The sequence below is a fragment of the Lipotes vexillifer genome, unplaced genomic scaffold (genome assembly GCF_000442215.2).
Source record: "Lipotes vexillifer unplaced genomic scaffold, Lipotes_vexillifer_v1.1 scaffold395, whole genome shotgun sequence".
Taxonomy (NCBI): Eukaryota; Metazoa; Chordata; class Mammalia; order Artiodactyla; family Lipotidae; genus Lipotes; species Lipotes vexillifer.
Genome location: NW_006797390.1, coordinates 4,332,945 through 4,347,424, shown reverse-complemented (window position 1 = coordinate 4,347,424; position 14,480 = coordinate 4,332,945). Strand labels below are relative to the sequence as shown.

At 43.9% G+C, this 14,480-nt stretch overlaps 1 protein-coding gene across 1 annotated transcript in view; it reads right to left on the bottom strand.

Annotated features, from left to right (window-relative positions):
* ANO2 (anoctamin 2) overlaps positions 1-14,480 on the bottom strand; it is a 335,332-nt gene that overhangs the window by 35,059 nt on the left and 285,793 nt on the right. The window contains 1 exon segment of the mRNA XM_007469512.1: positions 4,136-4,281. Within this exon segment, the coding sequence (XP_007469574.1) occupies positions 4,136-4,281 (146 nt within the window).

Here is a 14,480-nt window from a genome sequence, read left to right as displayed (position 1 = left end):
CTCTAAGCAGGAACGGGGCTAGGAAGACTTCACAGAGGAAGCACCGTGAAAAGCTAAGTCTTAAAGGATGAGTCTGGAATATTCACGTCAACAGGTAGAATGAGGTGGGCATGGGGGCTGGGAAAGTCAAGCTGAATGCACACTGACCATTCTTTCATTACGACCTGACTTCAGGGTAATAAATAATTGGTACCCATTGGAAGAGTATTTCGTACATGGTCTATGGTGAAGGGAATTGGTCTAGTCCTTTCAGAAAGCAATTTGGTAAAATAAATCAAGAACCATACAATGGCCATCCTTTAGACCTAGTCATCACATCTGGGGGAGTATAGCTTGAGGAAGTAATTACAAACGTGGAAAAGATTACACGCATGAAAATAATATATACTGGATTTGTGAAAATAGGGGAAAAATTGGAAACTGAGCCTCCAATTCACTTCCTTGGAAGACAGGTAAATAAACTATGATCCATTTATTAGAGGGTTGATTTATTATGCAGCTGTTTGTTTTAAGTATTATATGACAATTTGGAAATATTTATTCATATAAGGCTAACTGAAAAAAGAGAAATGTGTGCGTATGATCACAACTTTATTTTTTAACTCATAAATATTTAAAATATTTAAATGTTTAACATATGTGTTACTCTTAGAGGAAAACACAGGCAGAACACTCTACGACATAAATCACAGCAAGATCCTTTTTGACCCACCTCCTGGAGAAATGGAAATAAAAACAAAAATAAACAACTGGGACCTAATGAAACGGAAAAGCTTTTGCACAACAAAGGAAACCATAAACAAGACAAAAAGACAACTCTCAGAATGGGAGAAAATATTTGCAAAGGAAGCAACTGATAAAGGATTAATCTCCAAAATTTACAAGCAGCTCATGCAACTCAATATCAGAAAAACAAACAGCCCAATCCAAAAATGGGCAGAAGACCTAAACAGACATTTCTCCAAAGAAGATATACAGATGGCCAAGAAGCACATGAAAGGATGCTCAACATCATTAATCATTAGAGAAATGCAAATCAAAACTACAATGAGGTATCATCTCACACCAGTCAGAATGGCCGTCATCAAAAACTCTACAAACAATACACGCTGGAGAGGGTGTGGAGAAAAGGGAACCCTCCTGCACTGTTGGTGGGAATGTAAATTGATACAGCCACTATGGAGAACAATATGGAGGTTCCTTAAAAAACTAAAAATAGAACTACCATACGACCCAGCAATCCCACTACTGGGCATATACCCTGAGAAAACCATAATTCAAAAAGAGTCAGGTACCACAATGTTCATTGCAGCTCTATTTACAACAGGACATGGAAGCAACCTAAGCGTCCATCGACAGATGAATGGATAAAGAAGATGTGGCACATGTATACAATGGAATATTACTCAGCCATAAAAAGAAACGAAATTGAGTTATTTGTAGTGAGGTGGATGGACCTAGAGCCTGTCATACAGAGTGAAGTAAGTCAGAAAGAGAAAAACAAATACTGTATGCTAACACATATATATGGAATCTTAAAAAAAAAAGAAAAAGGTCATGAAGAACCTAGGGGCAGGACGGGAATAAAGACGCAGACCTACTAGAGAATGGACTTGAGGACACGGAGAGGGGGAGGAAGGGTAAGCTGGGACGAAGTGAGAGAGCGGCATGGACATATACGCTACCAAATGTAAAACCGATAGCTAGTGGGAAGCAGCCGCATAGCACAGGGAGGTCAGCTCGGTGCTTTGTGACCACCTAGAGGGGTGGGATAGGGAGGGTGGGAGGGAGGGAGACGCAAGAGGGAAGAGAGATGGGGGTATATGTATATGTATAGCTGATGCACTTTGTTATAAAGCAGAAATTAGCACACCCTTGTAAAGCAATTATACTCCAATAAAGATGTTCAAATAAATAAATAAGTAGGAACATTTTTATTTAAAAAAATAAATAAAATAAAATATGTGTTATTTAAAAAAATAACAAAAGGGGCCTAAGATATGGCACCAAAATGCTACCAAAAGTTGGGCTTGAATAAGGAAAGTTTTGGGAGACATGCTTCCTTCTGTTTTCAACCTTTTTGTTTTATGGCTGTTTTGTTCCCTCTTAACCTGTAAGTAGTTTGCTTGTTTGTTTAATCTATGGAATGAATTTCACTCTCTACAATCTTGGGGTGAACTTCCTCCAAAAATCACCAAGTCTTGTAGTTCTTGTTTTCTCTCATTACTTGGTAAGTGCCCGAGTCTGAACATGACATAGTGCGTGTCTGTTTGGTGACCGTGGCTGACAAAAAGTACAGCATGTTTTCCTATACCCTGCCTTCCTGGGGCCTCAAGACCATTAGGAGAAACAGCAACACTTGACACAGCTTTTGTTTGTGCTACACACTCTTCTATGCACTTCACAGACATTAATTCATTATATATTGATACAACAATCCCATGAAGTTAGGTTTAGGACTAGGGTTAGGGTTAGCCATTTACCCAAAGCTATCTAGCTAGCTGGTGACAGAGCCAGGATTCGAACCCAGGGAGTATGGCTCAAGGGTCTCTGCTCTTAATCACTCAAGACAGGGAGCTCTGAAATAGCCAGCTCTCTGTACAGACAGGCAGACAGGCATTAACACCTACACAAATAACTGCGTGGTTGGGGGGAGGGGCTGGAGATGGAGGGTGGAATTTGAAAGACAGAGCTATGGGGGTTCTAGCGTAAGCCCCTTCCCGAAAGGAAGCCTCAATCTGGCATCGATCTCTTTCTGAGAGGATGGTAGACGCAGAGCGACATCTGAAATCTGAGCGGTCATCTCTGTGTAAATGTAGGGCTCAGTGTTGGAGAGGGATGAGAGGTAGCCCTTAGCGAGAGGCAAAAAGCATCAGAGAGCTGTGTGTTTACACAAACTGTGTCTTGATATTTTCTTTGTCTATTGTTCCTGAGGCAGACACAATGATTGTTTCTTCTCTGGGGCGTTTATTCAGATGACAGAGCTCAGGCTTTGCCTGGAATTTTAGAGACCCCAGAACTAGAACAAAACTGTGTTGGCCATCTCATCTAGACCTTGTCCATCCCTCTACCCTTAACACACACACACACACACACACACACACACACACACACTCTCTCTCTCTCTCTCTCTCTCTCTCTTATGAAGACAGAGGATAAATATCAATCAGAAATAACGAGTGAGGTACCTGGTACACAGAGGCATTAGTAGCCCCTGTTAAAAGGAATTAACCAAAGAAGGCAGGAGTCATTATGCAAACACAATGAGGGTCCAATGATATGAAGTCCTGAGTGATCCTTTCGTTGGATCTGACTCATGTTTCTCCATTCACTCTAGATTGAGTCAATGTTTTACATGATATGTCTGCCCTCTCGGTCCTATGTTTTTAATTCATTAGTTCCAAGTCTTGGAAACAGGCTACTCAAATATTCACCCCAGTGAAAGCTCAGGATTATTAATAAGCAGTCAAGTGAAGGCAGCTGGTCCAAGCTGGGACACTGCTCACGATGGAGAACACGTGGCTTCCGAACCACGTCTGAAATGATTGTGTTCTGTTGGCCTGTGCTGCACGCGCTCCTACTCCTAAGCCTCATCCAAGAACAATCAGAGACTATAACTAGAAATCTTCCTCTCACCCCCTACCCAAAACATCCCCACCATTTTTAGAGGAAAGCTGATATTTTACCCAGCCCCGCCTGATCAGAGTGAGGGACTCTCCTATATTCTCCTCATCAAGATTTATATATCCTTGTCCCAAGTGTCAGAGGACTACTTTACTCTTTCTTAATGGAAATTCCATTCTTAAATATCAGACTTCCCAATTTGCCTCTCATGGTAGAAACCACGGGAAGGAACCCGAGAGACGACGCCTGTCACTTGACAGATGAAGACAGGTGGCCCCCAAAGAAGAGGGGACCATTTGAGTATCAAGTTGGTGATGAGATGCTGCCGGTTCGCCGACCAGGGCTCCTTCTGCCCACACCCTCCTCAACTTCCACGTGGCACTGAAGGCGACACTGTGTCGCCATGAAGCCCGGGAAGGAGCAGAGGCTGCCTCAGTTATTTTCCTAACCCTCCCCCTGACCCCCTCATCTGAACCCACCCCCAGTGGAAGGAAAGCCCACGGGATCTTACTCATTTCCATGTACTCTGGCGTCAGTCCAGTGTATGGTTCCAGGCCGTAGTCTAGATCCCACTGCTCTGGATGCTTTGAACAGGCGGAGTCAGCTCCTCCAGCCTCTGTCTCACCTTTCATCTTCCGAAATAGTTTCTTCAGCTTCCTGGAGAAGAAAGGGATCAGTCACCAAAAGCCTCTGGAGGAGAGGGTTAGTTCTGCAGACAGAAAGGAGAAAAACAACTAAGTTTTGATACTGGAGCCATCTCTCATCTAAGTACAGAGAGAGGAACACTAAGGAGACTACTTTTCTCTTAAAGACAATCCCAGGAGGTCCTTTGTCGGGATAATAAAAGGGTCATCCCGTAAAGGACCAAGTTTCTTCAAACCCGAAGAAACTTTTAATTCTTCCTGCTGTTTGATAAGCAACAGGAGTGCTGGCCCTTCCTGTCAAACATTGAGACAGTCCTATTTTCTAACGGGTGATCTGTCCACCCTCTTCATGGGGAAGGGAGGGTGTTTAGAAAGCAGCAGAAAGATGCCATCTTCCTACCTCAAACATTTTCATGTGTTGACAACATGAATAGTGTATGTCCATTAAAGCCAAGCTAAACGTTGTCCACCACTGCTATGGGGTGAATCGTATCCCCCCCCCCAAATTCATATGTTGAAACTCAGAGCCCCAGTGTGACCATATGTGAAGACAGGGCTTTTAGGAAGTACTTACGGTTAAATGGGGTGATAAAGGTGGGTCCCAACCCAAAGGATTGTTCGCCTTGTGAGAAAAGGAAGAGACAGCAATCTCTCTCCACCGTGTGAGGTCACAGTCATCTGAAAGCCAGGAAGAAGCCCCCCGCCCCCCGCCCCCAGAAACCAAACCCTGCCAGCCCTTAGCTTGGATTTTCCAGCCTCCAGAACTGTGAGAAAACACATTTCTGTTGTTTAAGCCCCCCAGTCTATGGTATTAGTTACAGCAGCCTGAGTGGACTAAGTCAACCACATTCAGGACATTTTTGGTCTAGAATGAGAACAAGATAATAATGCCCCAGCCTCTTGGGATTGGTATGAGGATGAAGTGAAACAGTGTTTATACCATCCTTAGCACAATATCTGGACATAGTAAGCCTTCAATAGATGCTAGCTATTAATATTTTTAATATTAAATGCTAAGATTAATTAAATGCCTGAAGGTACGATCTTTTCATCCCTCCCACTGTTACACAATACACAGAGAATGAAATGAGGATAAGGAGTGAGGTCCCAGTTCTGCTGATTGGTCTAAGAGGAAGTTTCTAGGAGACTGTGGAAGGAGAACTAACAGCAGAACAGTCAGAAGCATAAACCTGAAATGTTTAAAGGGATTGTGCCTATAATTTAAGGTTGTTATTACCATTTTACAGCTGGGAGGGCTGAGACTCAGAGTGGCTAGGGGTTGCTTGCAGTCCAAAGCCTGGCATAAGGACCCAGGCTCTGGCCCAGGTTTCTTTTCCTCCACAATTCATGGTCAAGGTCTCCATGAAGGAGACTTGGGATTGACATATGGAATTCATGAGAGCAAGACCCAAAAAGAGAAGGGGAACCGAGAGGGGGAAGCAGAAGATCAACTTTACTTCCCATGTGAGTCTTCAGCCACCCCTCTGTTCGAACTTGCTGTGGCTACTGCTCATTCAGGGAAAATCTCTGATTGTTTTGGTCTTTAGCTTATAGTTCCTGATAATTATAAGTTGAAATCTCAGCTCTTTCACTCCCTGGTGTGTGACCCTGTGCAAGTCAGATAATCTCTTTAGCCTCAGTTGCCTCCTTACTCAATGAAGATGATGCTAAAAGATAGGTCCTAGAATCAATTCAATGAGATAAGGTATATAAAGGCAATTTAATAGCAACTATGTTTGGAACAAGGTAACTGCTCAATAAATGTTAACTATCATTAATGTAAAAAAACAAAATAAAACAAAGGGATTGTAAAGTCCACGCTCCATCCAAATGCAGGAATCCTCCCCACACACACATCCTCACACAAGGCCATCCAACCCCCGGATGTAGCTATTTCCAGAGGAGCACTCACGAAATCATTAGGCATCTCATTCTATTGTTAGAAAGTGTTCAGGCAACTGGTGGGAATCCCATGGTTCAAAATAATGTTTTGATCAGTGCCTTGTCTAATACCACTTGCCATCAAGAAGCCTGTAGTATTGTGGTATGGGTAAAAGTCTGATCTTGGATGTCAGGAAATCGTTCTTTAAAAACCTACTTTGACAACTCACCAGTAATATTTTCTTGGGCAAGTTATGAAAACTCCATGAGCTTTAGTTTTCTTATCTATAAGATGAGAAAATAAATATTAACTAGCCCATTGGGTCAGTTAAAGGAGATAATCTATGTAACATGCTTAATTTAGGGCTTGGTACCTGTCAAGAGCTCCATAAATATATCGTTCTTATCACTGTCATCCTCATCATCACAGGAGGATCTAAAGAACGAGTTGAGATCCATAGAATCAACAGTAAAATAAAATATCTCATAATAACATAGCAAGCAATAATTCTGTGATCACAAGAAATTAAGAAAAGCCTAGATGGAGCCTGAAGATTCTGAAGCCAAATAGTATGAAGTGGCTGAGACACTGTCTGTGAGTCGGGCCAGAAGGACAGGATGAAGAAAAAACATAACGAAGAGAGAGACAAGAAAAGGAGGAAGGAAAAGAAGGGAGGGAGAGAGGGAAGGAGGAAGGGAAGGTCTACAACCAGAACTCAAATTAAGACTTTTCCTCCAAGTACCAGGAATCAGAAAAAACGGCCACATGTTTAGTAAAGAATAGTAAATGGGGCTTCCCTGGTGGCGCAGTGGTTGAGAGTCCGCCTGCCGATGCAGGGGACGCGGGTTCGGGCCCCGGTCCGGGAAGATCCCACACGCCGTGGAGCGGCTGGGCCCGTGAGCCATGGCCGCTGGGCCTGCGCGTCCGGAGCCTGTGCTCCGCAACGGGAGAGGCCACAACAGTGAGAGGCCCGCGTACCGCAAAAAAAAAAAAGAATAGTAAATGGTTTTAAGTAAACATGGAAAATTGAACACATGCATATATCCCTGTCCACTTCTGAAATGCTACCAAAATGATAGTGAATGAATTTTAAAATGTATAAAACCACAAGGTTAAAGAAAATAGTCATGACTACAGTAGAGTATGAGAGATATTAATGACTATCTTGGAAGATGAACAGTGAATGAAGGAGTTAGCAAAGCTGTGATGGCTGAATACCAAGTACCTACAGTGGAAGACGGAAGGGAAAAGCAAGTCAACTCAGGCTGAAAAATCTCAGAAAGGCTCAGGAATTGCAGGCACCAGGTATCAGCAAAGGCAGGAGGTAGGGATTAGTCAATCCACTATTAAAGGAACAGTAGACCCTAATCTCTCTGTCCACCCATATCGCCCAAGTGACCACCACTTCCCAACACCAACAGAAGCAAAAAGTTTATTCAGAGAAGAAAATGAACCAGGGAAACTCTGGATCTGACATAAATCCAATAAAATGACAGGAAGTTAAAAATCAATAACCTCTTAGGGAAAAAAGAAAATAGAACTCAAGACAAATATATGGGCAAGAGGAAAGAAAAGAGAAGGAAATCAGTCAATCTATGAACTTCAATATTTACGCAGAGAGAGAAGACAGAGAAAATGGTGGGGAAGAAACTACAAGAGAAATATAAGAAAATGTCCCAGAGGTGAGAGACGTGCACTTTTTTTTTTTTTTTTTTTAATTTTCTGGCCACACCACACGGCATGTGGGATCTTAGTTCCCCAACTACGGATCGAACCCACACCCCCTGCATTGGAAGTGCATAGTCTTAACCCCTGGACCTCCAGGGAAGTCCCAGGACATGCACTCTCTGACTGTAAGGACCTACTCACCAAAATGAAGAAAGAAAAGGATCTCCACCAAAGCATATCACCTTGAGATTTCAGAACACTAAGAAGAAGGAAAAGGATTCTAACAGCTTCCAGGTCCAGAAGGACAAAGATAGATTCTCTAAAAGTTATAAGCAAAAGGATATTAGAATTCTCAACATCAGCCCTTTACAACAGAAAACTCCAGGGAAATGTATTAACATTGAGAAGGCAAATGATTTTTAGCATAGGATTTTATACCTAGCCAAAGTATACAACGAGTGCAAAGGCAGAATAAAGACATTTTCAAACATGCAAGTTTTCAAAAAAGATATATTTCTAGGCCTCCATTCTCATGAAGTTCCTGGAGGATGAATTTCACCAACCAAGGATATAAAGCAATAGAGAAAACAGTATGGAATCTGGCAAAGAATCCACCAGAAAAAAAAGTGTTGGACCTAACAGGGATTCATAGCTGTATGGAAGGTTTAGTGAACAGACACTTCTGGTCTGAACAGGATAATGGAGGGTCCCTAGAGGATGGTCTCAAGGAAAAAATAAATGTGACCAATAAGACATCTGATGTGTTTAAAAAGAATGAAATATTGCCATTGGCAGCAACATGGATGGACCTAGAGATTATCATACTAAGTGATGTAAGTCAGAGAAAGACAAATATGATAATCACATATGTGGAATCTAAAAAATAATACTGGGCTTCCCTGGTGGCGCAGCGGATGAGAGTCCGCCTGCCGATGCAGGGGACATGGGCTCGTGCCCTGGTCCGGGAGGATCCCACATGCCGCGGAGCGGCTGGGCCCGTGGGCCATGGCCGCTGAGCCTGCGCGTCCGGAGCCTGTGCTCCGCAACGGGAGAGGCCACGACAGTGAGAGGCCCGCGTACCGCAAAGACAAAAAAAAAATAAAGAATACTACTAATGAATCTATACACAAAACAGAAACAGACTCACAGACATAGAAAACAAACTTATGATTACCAAAGGGAAAAGGGACGGGGGAGGGATAAATTAGGAGTTTGGGATTAACAAACTATTATACATAAAACAGATAAACAGGGCTTCCCTGGTGGCGCAGTGGTTGAGAGTCCGCCTGCCGATGCCGGGGACACGGGTTGGTGCCCCGGTCCGGGAAGATCCCACATGCCGCGGAGCGGCTGGGCCCGTGAGCCATGGCCGCTGAGCCTGGGCGTCCGGAGCCTGTGCTCCGCAACGGGAGAGGCTACAACAGTGAGAGGCCCGCGTACCATAAAAAAAACCAAAACAAACAAACAAACAAAAACAGATAAACAATGAGGATTTACTGTATAACACAGGGAACTATATTCAATATCTTATAGTAACGTATAGTGAAAAATAATCTGAAAAAGCATACATACATATATATGGCTGAATCACTTTGCTGTACACCTGAAACTAGCACAATATTGTAAATAAACTATATTTCAGTTTTTAAAAGTGATAAAGCAAAACCCCCCAAATAAATAAGAAATAAAAGACATCTGATGTGTTTAATGAGGTAATTAAGCTGGAAAAGTGGACACTTAAACAAGTGTCACCAATATGGTATAATGAGTATTATAAAGGGAGAGATTTAGGGAATGATGGGCAACCTAACCTGCAAGGTTTCCCTGGGGAAAAGCTGTGTAAACCAACCAAAGGATGAAAGATGACAGAAGCAGCATGGGAAAGTGAGAGAGAGCTGTGGAAGGGGAAGGTGTGTGTTCTAGGCAGAGGGAATTATTTGTGCAACAGCCAAAGACAGTGCGAGAATGGTCATTGCAGGGAATAAAAGGAGCTCCAAATGTTCGGAGCGTAAGGTAGGAGAGAAAGTGATGAAAGATGACGTGAGAGGTAGCACAGGTTCATGAAGATGTGGCCTTGTAAGCCCTGCGGATGTGGGGGCTCAAGTGAGAGATCAGGGTAGCAGAGGCCAGGAGGATTGCCATGGCCATGAAGGAAAGCAGAACGAGACACGCTTAGGAGGTGGGGTTAAGAAGCTGGTGGGGAATTGCAGCTGGGAAGGGAAGAGGAACCAAGGATGACCACCGCCCCCCCCCCCGCAAAGTCCTTGGCCGTGTGTGTGGGTGGTGGCAGAGTTCGCTAAACTGGGGGACACAAGAGGAGAGGGGGAGGAGAAGTTGTTGAGATGGGGGGTTTCAAATTGGAGGTGGGAAGGGAAGAGGAACCAAGGATGCCCCCCGCCCCCCCCCCCGCAAAGTCCTTGGCCGTGTGTGTGGGTGGTGGCAGAGTTCGCTAAACTGGGGGACACAAGAGGAGAGGGGGAGGAGAAGTTGTTGAGATGGGGGGTTTCATGAGACAACTAAGTAGGGATGTCTAGCAAACAGTTATACGTGGTCTAGGGCTCTGAGAACAGGTCCGGGTTGGAGCTAGAGACCCAAGAACCATCACGGAAAGAACAATGGAAACTCTAGCAATGAACACCTCCTGTGGGTGGCGTGGAGGGGGAGGAGCCTTCAGAGGGCAAGGAAAGAGCAGTCGCAGGAAGAGATGCTCAACTGTGAGACCCTGTGGCAACGAAGGCCAGGGCGGAGGACGGCCCCAGGAAGGACGCCGCGGTCAGCCACGCAATACGCTGGGGGTGGGTCCAAATATCCACAAATAATTCTTACGAACCTCTCCTTAACCAGGAGTTTCCCTCCTGGAGATCTCAGTGCCCATTAAAAACATTAATAAAGGAAGTCCCTCGAGAGCAGGATTTAAGAGGAATCCTGCACGTTGTATAACACACAGATGGGGCGTTTGGAAAACTTCACATTATGATTCCTACCGTATGATGCATTCGCTTGTTAAAATAACTCCTTTGAGGTTACCCTTGTCTCCTTTTCATCTGCTCTTTCTCTGTCCCTTGTTAATGACAAGTCTGAGAAACTCTGTCCAGAAGCCTCTGAGCCTTTCCCCTGCATGTGCCCCACAGGCTCACCCTGAGACCACGGTGATTGTCGGTCACGCCTTGGCCTCCTGGCTGCAGGATCCAGGCCCCAGGAGTCCTCCACAGACCCTGGCTTCACAGACCTCGAGCCTCGTGAAAGAAGGCAGAAGCAAGCCCGCCATGGGCCGAAGAGGAGAAACACATCAGCCTCGGAGCTGTGTATCCCTATTCTTGACACAGGACAGGATTCAACTTTACTCCTTAAACCTCTGATTCACAGCCATATTCCACTGTATCGAGGGGAACACACAGCTTCCCTTGCCTGTGATGGCTTTAAAGAGAGGCTGTTTTAGGTCTTTAAATACAATATTTATCACATTTATCAAAAAAAGAAGAAAGTTTATGAAATCTTCCTGGCTGTGTGCAGGGGTATATTGTGGCTATTTTGGGGTGCGATCTGGTGCTTCTAGCAAGAATAAGGACTGGGGGACATTTTGCCAGTGGAAGTATTAATTCATCAGCTCTGTCCATCTCAGACGTCGCTCAGGAAAGAATCTGGCACCTGAAAAAGAGCATTTACCCTTACACACACACACACACACACACACACACACACAAATTTATCTCTCTGAATGATTAAAGGCCATTTCCAATTTTGCTTCATGGAATACTAGAGCTGAGTTTGAGATAAAATTATAGCGAGGACTTGGGATGTGCTGTGGCATGTTTGGGGGCACCATGACGTCTGGATCCAAAGTCCATTTTGCACAAACACGTATGGGAAAGGTGGTGTGTGTGTGTGTGTGTGTGTGTGTGTGTGTGTGTGTGTGTGTGGTGAGGGAGATGAGGAAAATCCCCATCAATGGACTCAGATAATAAATAGCACAAGATCGGATTCTGCCCTGCAAGCCAGCCATGTCTGAAGTTATGTCAGAAGGAGCTGCCAATGAGCATTATTCTGGGGCCTGTTGTGTTGAAAACCACCTGGCTCCCCTCTGGAAAGCATCTGTCACAACTGTGTCAGGCTCCAGGAGCCTGGGGTTGTGTGAGTGGGGAGAGTCCAAGGCCAGACCACATAACTTCAGCTTCATCTAGTATCATGTCCTCATTGCCCTTAAAGACTTACTGCTCCCAGTTTTGCTGCTTCCTCTGAAAGCACTTCATTTTTCCATCTCCAGGGGCTCTGAAGCAGGCCTAGCAAAAGTGGGACATGCTTCTGTCTGGACGGTGCTGGCTTTCCATGGTGGCCCTGTCTGGGGCACCTGCCAGATTTAGGGGTAGCAAGGGAGAGGTCTGGAAGCTGAAGATGCTTATACTGGTCCCAAAGGACAGGCGTACAGTATTCATGGACATGCCTGGTATCTGTGCCAGCCCCGTGGAGACCTGCGGGGTTAAAAGGCAAGGAACATTGTGCTAAGCCAATGTCTCCCAAGCAAAGGACACGTTCCACTAGCAGCTCACGTGATGTTTTTGGAAGGTCGCTAGACTTGGCCTAACATCTCGTTAGAGCACCTGGAAGAATTATTCCCTTTACTGCTCTCTGCTCGTCCCTCTGATTGCAGTCCAGGAGAAAACCCCAGTCTGCTGCTGGTATGCCTTTAACAGCTCCCCGGGACCTGGGCAACTTCTTTTTCAGTAAAGAGAATGCAGATCTTAGGCTAACTTCATGGATTAATAATGGATCAGTTTTATTGTATTTCTTTCTACTATTTGCTATTCAGGGTAACTGACAGTGTTAGTTTTCCACTTTCAGAAATGTGATGGACTTAAAAAGTGAATTGGTTTAGAGGAAATTAATATGCAAATAGCTGTCTAGGTAGGTAATGGAAAACAATTTAAAAGTTGGCTGACAAATGACTAAAGATTGGGAAACAATCTAATGCAAGAAGCCTACTGGCCTGGTCGACTCAAGAAGACACTAGAATTTGTAGTGGTGGTGCTTTTAGCAATACACACACATGCACGCACATGCACACACAGAGAATCTAAGGAGAACCGCGCACCCTTAGGGAGTTAGATAAATTACAGCCGACTACCCGGCTTACCAGCAAAGTCAGTTCAATAGTCTTTAACATTTTAAAATTCTCTTTGGCAGAATCTCAGCAAATTGCTTTCAGAAGTAAATAACAAACACGAAAAATGATCAATCTATGTGTATAACCATATTTTTTTTACCCCAAATATTCTTATCCAGTATGATTACCTACATGACTCCTCAGACTTGCTTCTGTTTTTAAAAATCAAGTCTGGTCTCGAAGATTAATATTTATCTCCCTGAGGGAAAAAATTGGATGCAGGCTCTGCAGACACTGAAGAGCTTCCATGAACCACAAGCCATGGGTGCCAGAACAGAAGAGAAAAACATGGTTCCTGAGAAGGTCTTTTCAGCTCACTCCCTGGACTCGAAACACTCAGAGAGCATCACTTGTAAACATAAAAGCCAATGACACTCAGTAACACCTTGGCTACCTGTACCCCCAGGAATGGTTCTTTCTTTCTCGGATACCCATATTTTCTCTTTTCTAGAGACCTGAGCATATATGCAAGCTGTATTTTTACATAACCATGTGTCTTTCTAGGATAACTTTCCCAAGGTCTCACAGGGACTATATTGCAATGCCTGGATTTAAACCCAGATCTGTTGAACAATCACTGCCCTACAGAGACGTGTTGCCTCCACGAAAGAGTTAAAGACCACTGGGTCTAGTTTTTATAATTTACACTATTCCTTCCTCACTGTCAGGCTCAGTGGTCATTTCTCTTTTGCCTATAAAAGACTCCCTTTTTTATTGCTTATTTCATGTTTCTCTATCATACATAAGGATATTGCCAGGTGCATGAGCTCTGGATTGATGATGGGTCTAATCTACTGAGAGTGGGCTCTGCGTGGGGCATGGAAGACCCAATAATCATAATCGTGGTGATTTCAGGTGGACAAACTCAACCACAACCTGTAGAATTACAGAGAACTTTGAAGATAAAATACCATAGGGGGGAAAAAAAAATACCATAGGGCTTTGGTGGAAGAACTTTCGCTCTACATTCCTGACTTCAACTATATGATTAGGCTGTATGTGTTCACTAACAGATTAGGAACTAAAATGAGGAAAAATATTTTGAAAGAGAAGTGACTTATATTGGAATCGGCAGTGACCAGTTTCACTGAATAGAGGAGAGGTTCATAGAATGCTGAAGCTGAAATGACAATACCTTAGAGTTTATTACATTACTATATACTAAATAGGTTTTATATCCTGTTGTATATTATGTATTATTATATGCTTTTCATCAAGAGATGAGGATAGTGAGACGTAGGAAGTGACTTGCTCACAGCTTTATGAATTTCATGCAAATGCCATCAATTAAAGTGTGGCATAGTAAACACACATCAAGCATAAGGAAGGAAATTTAGCCTTCAAGGAAAACAGCTGTGTGTAGGTTTCATCTGTCATGGAGCTGATAGAGTTGATGGGTGGGGAACATCCAACATACTGTCCAGATGACTGAGTTCTTGCCTCTCTTACACCCTAAAAAAGGCTTCTGGGGGCTTCCCTGGTGGCGCAGTGTTGAGAGTCC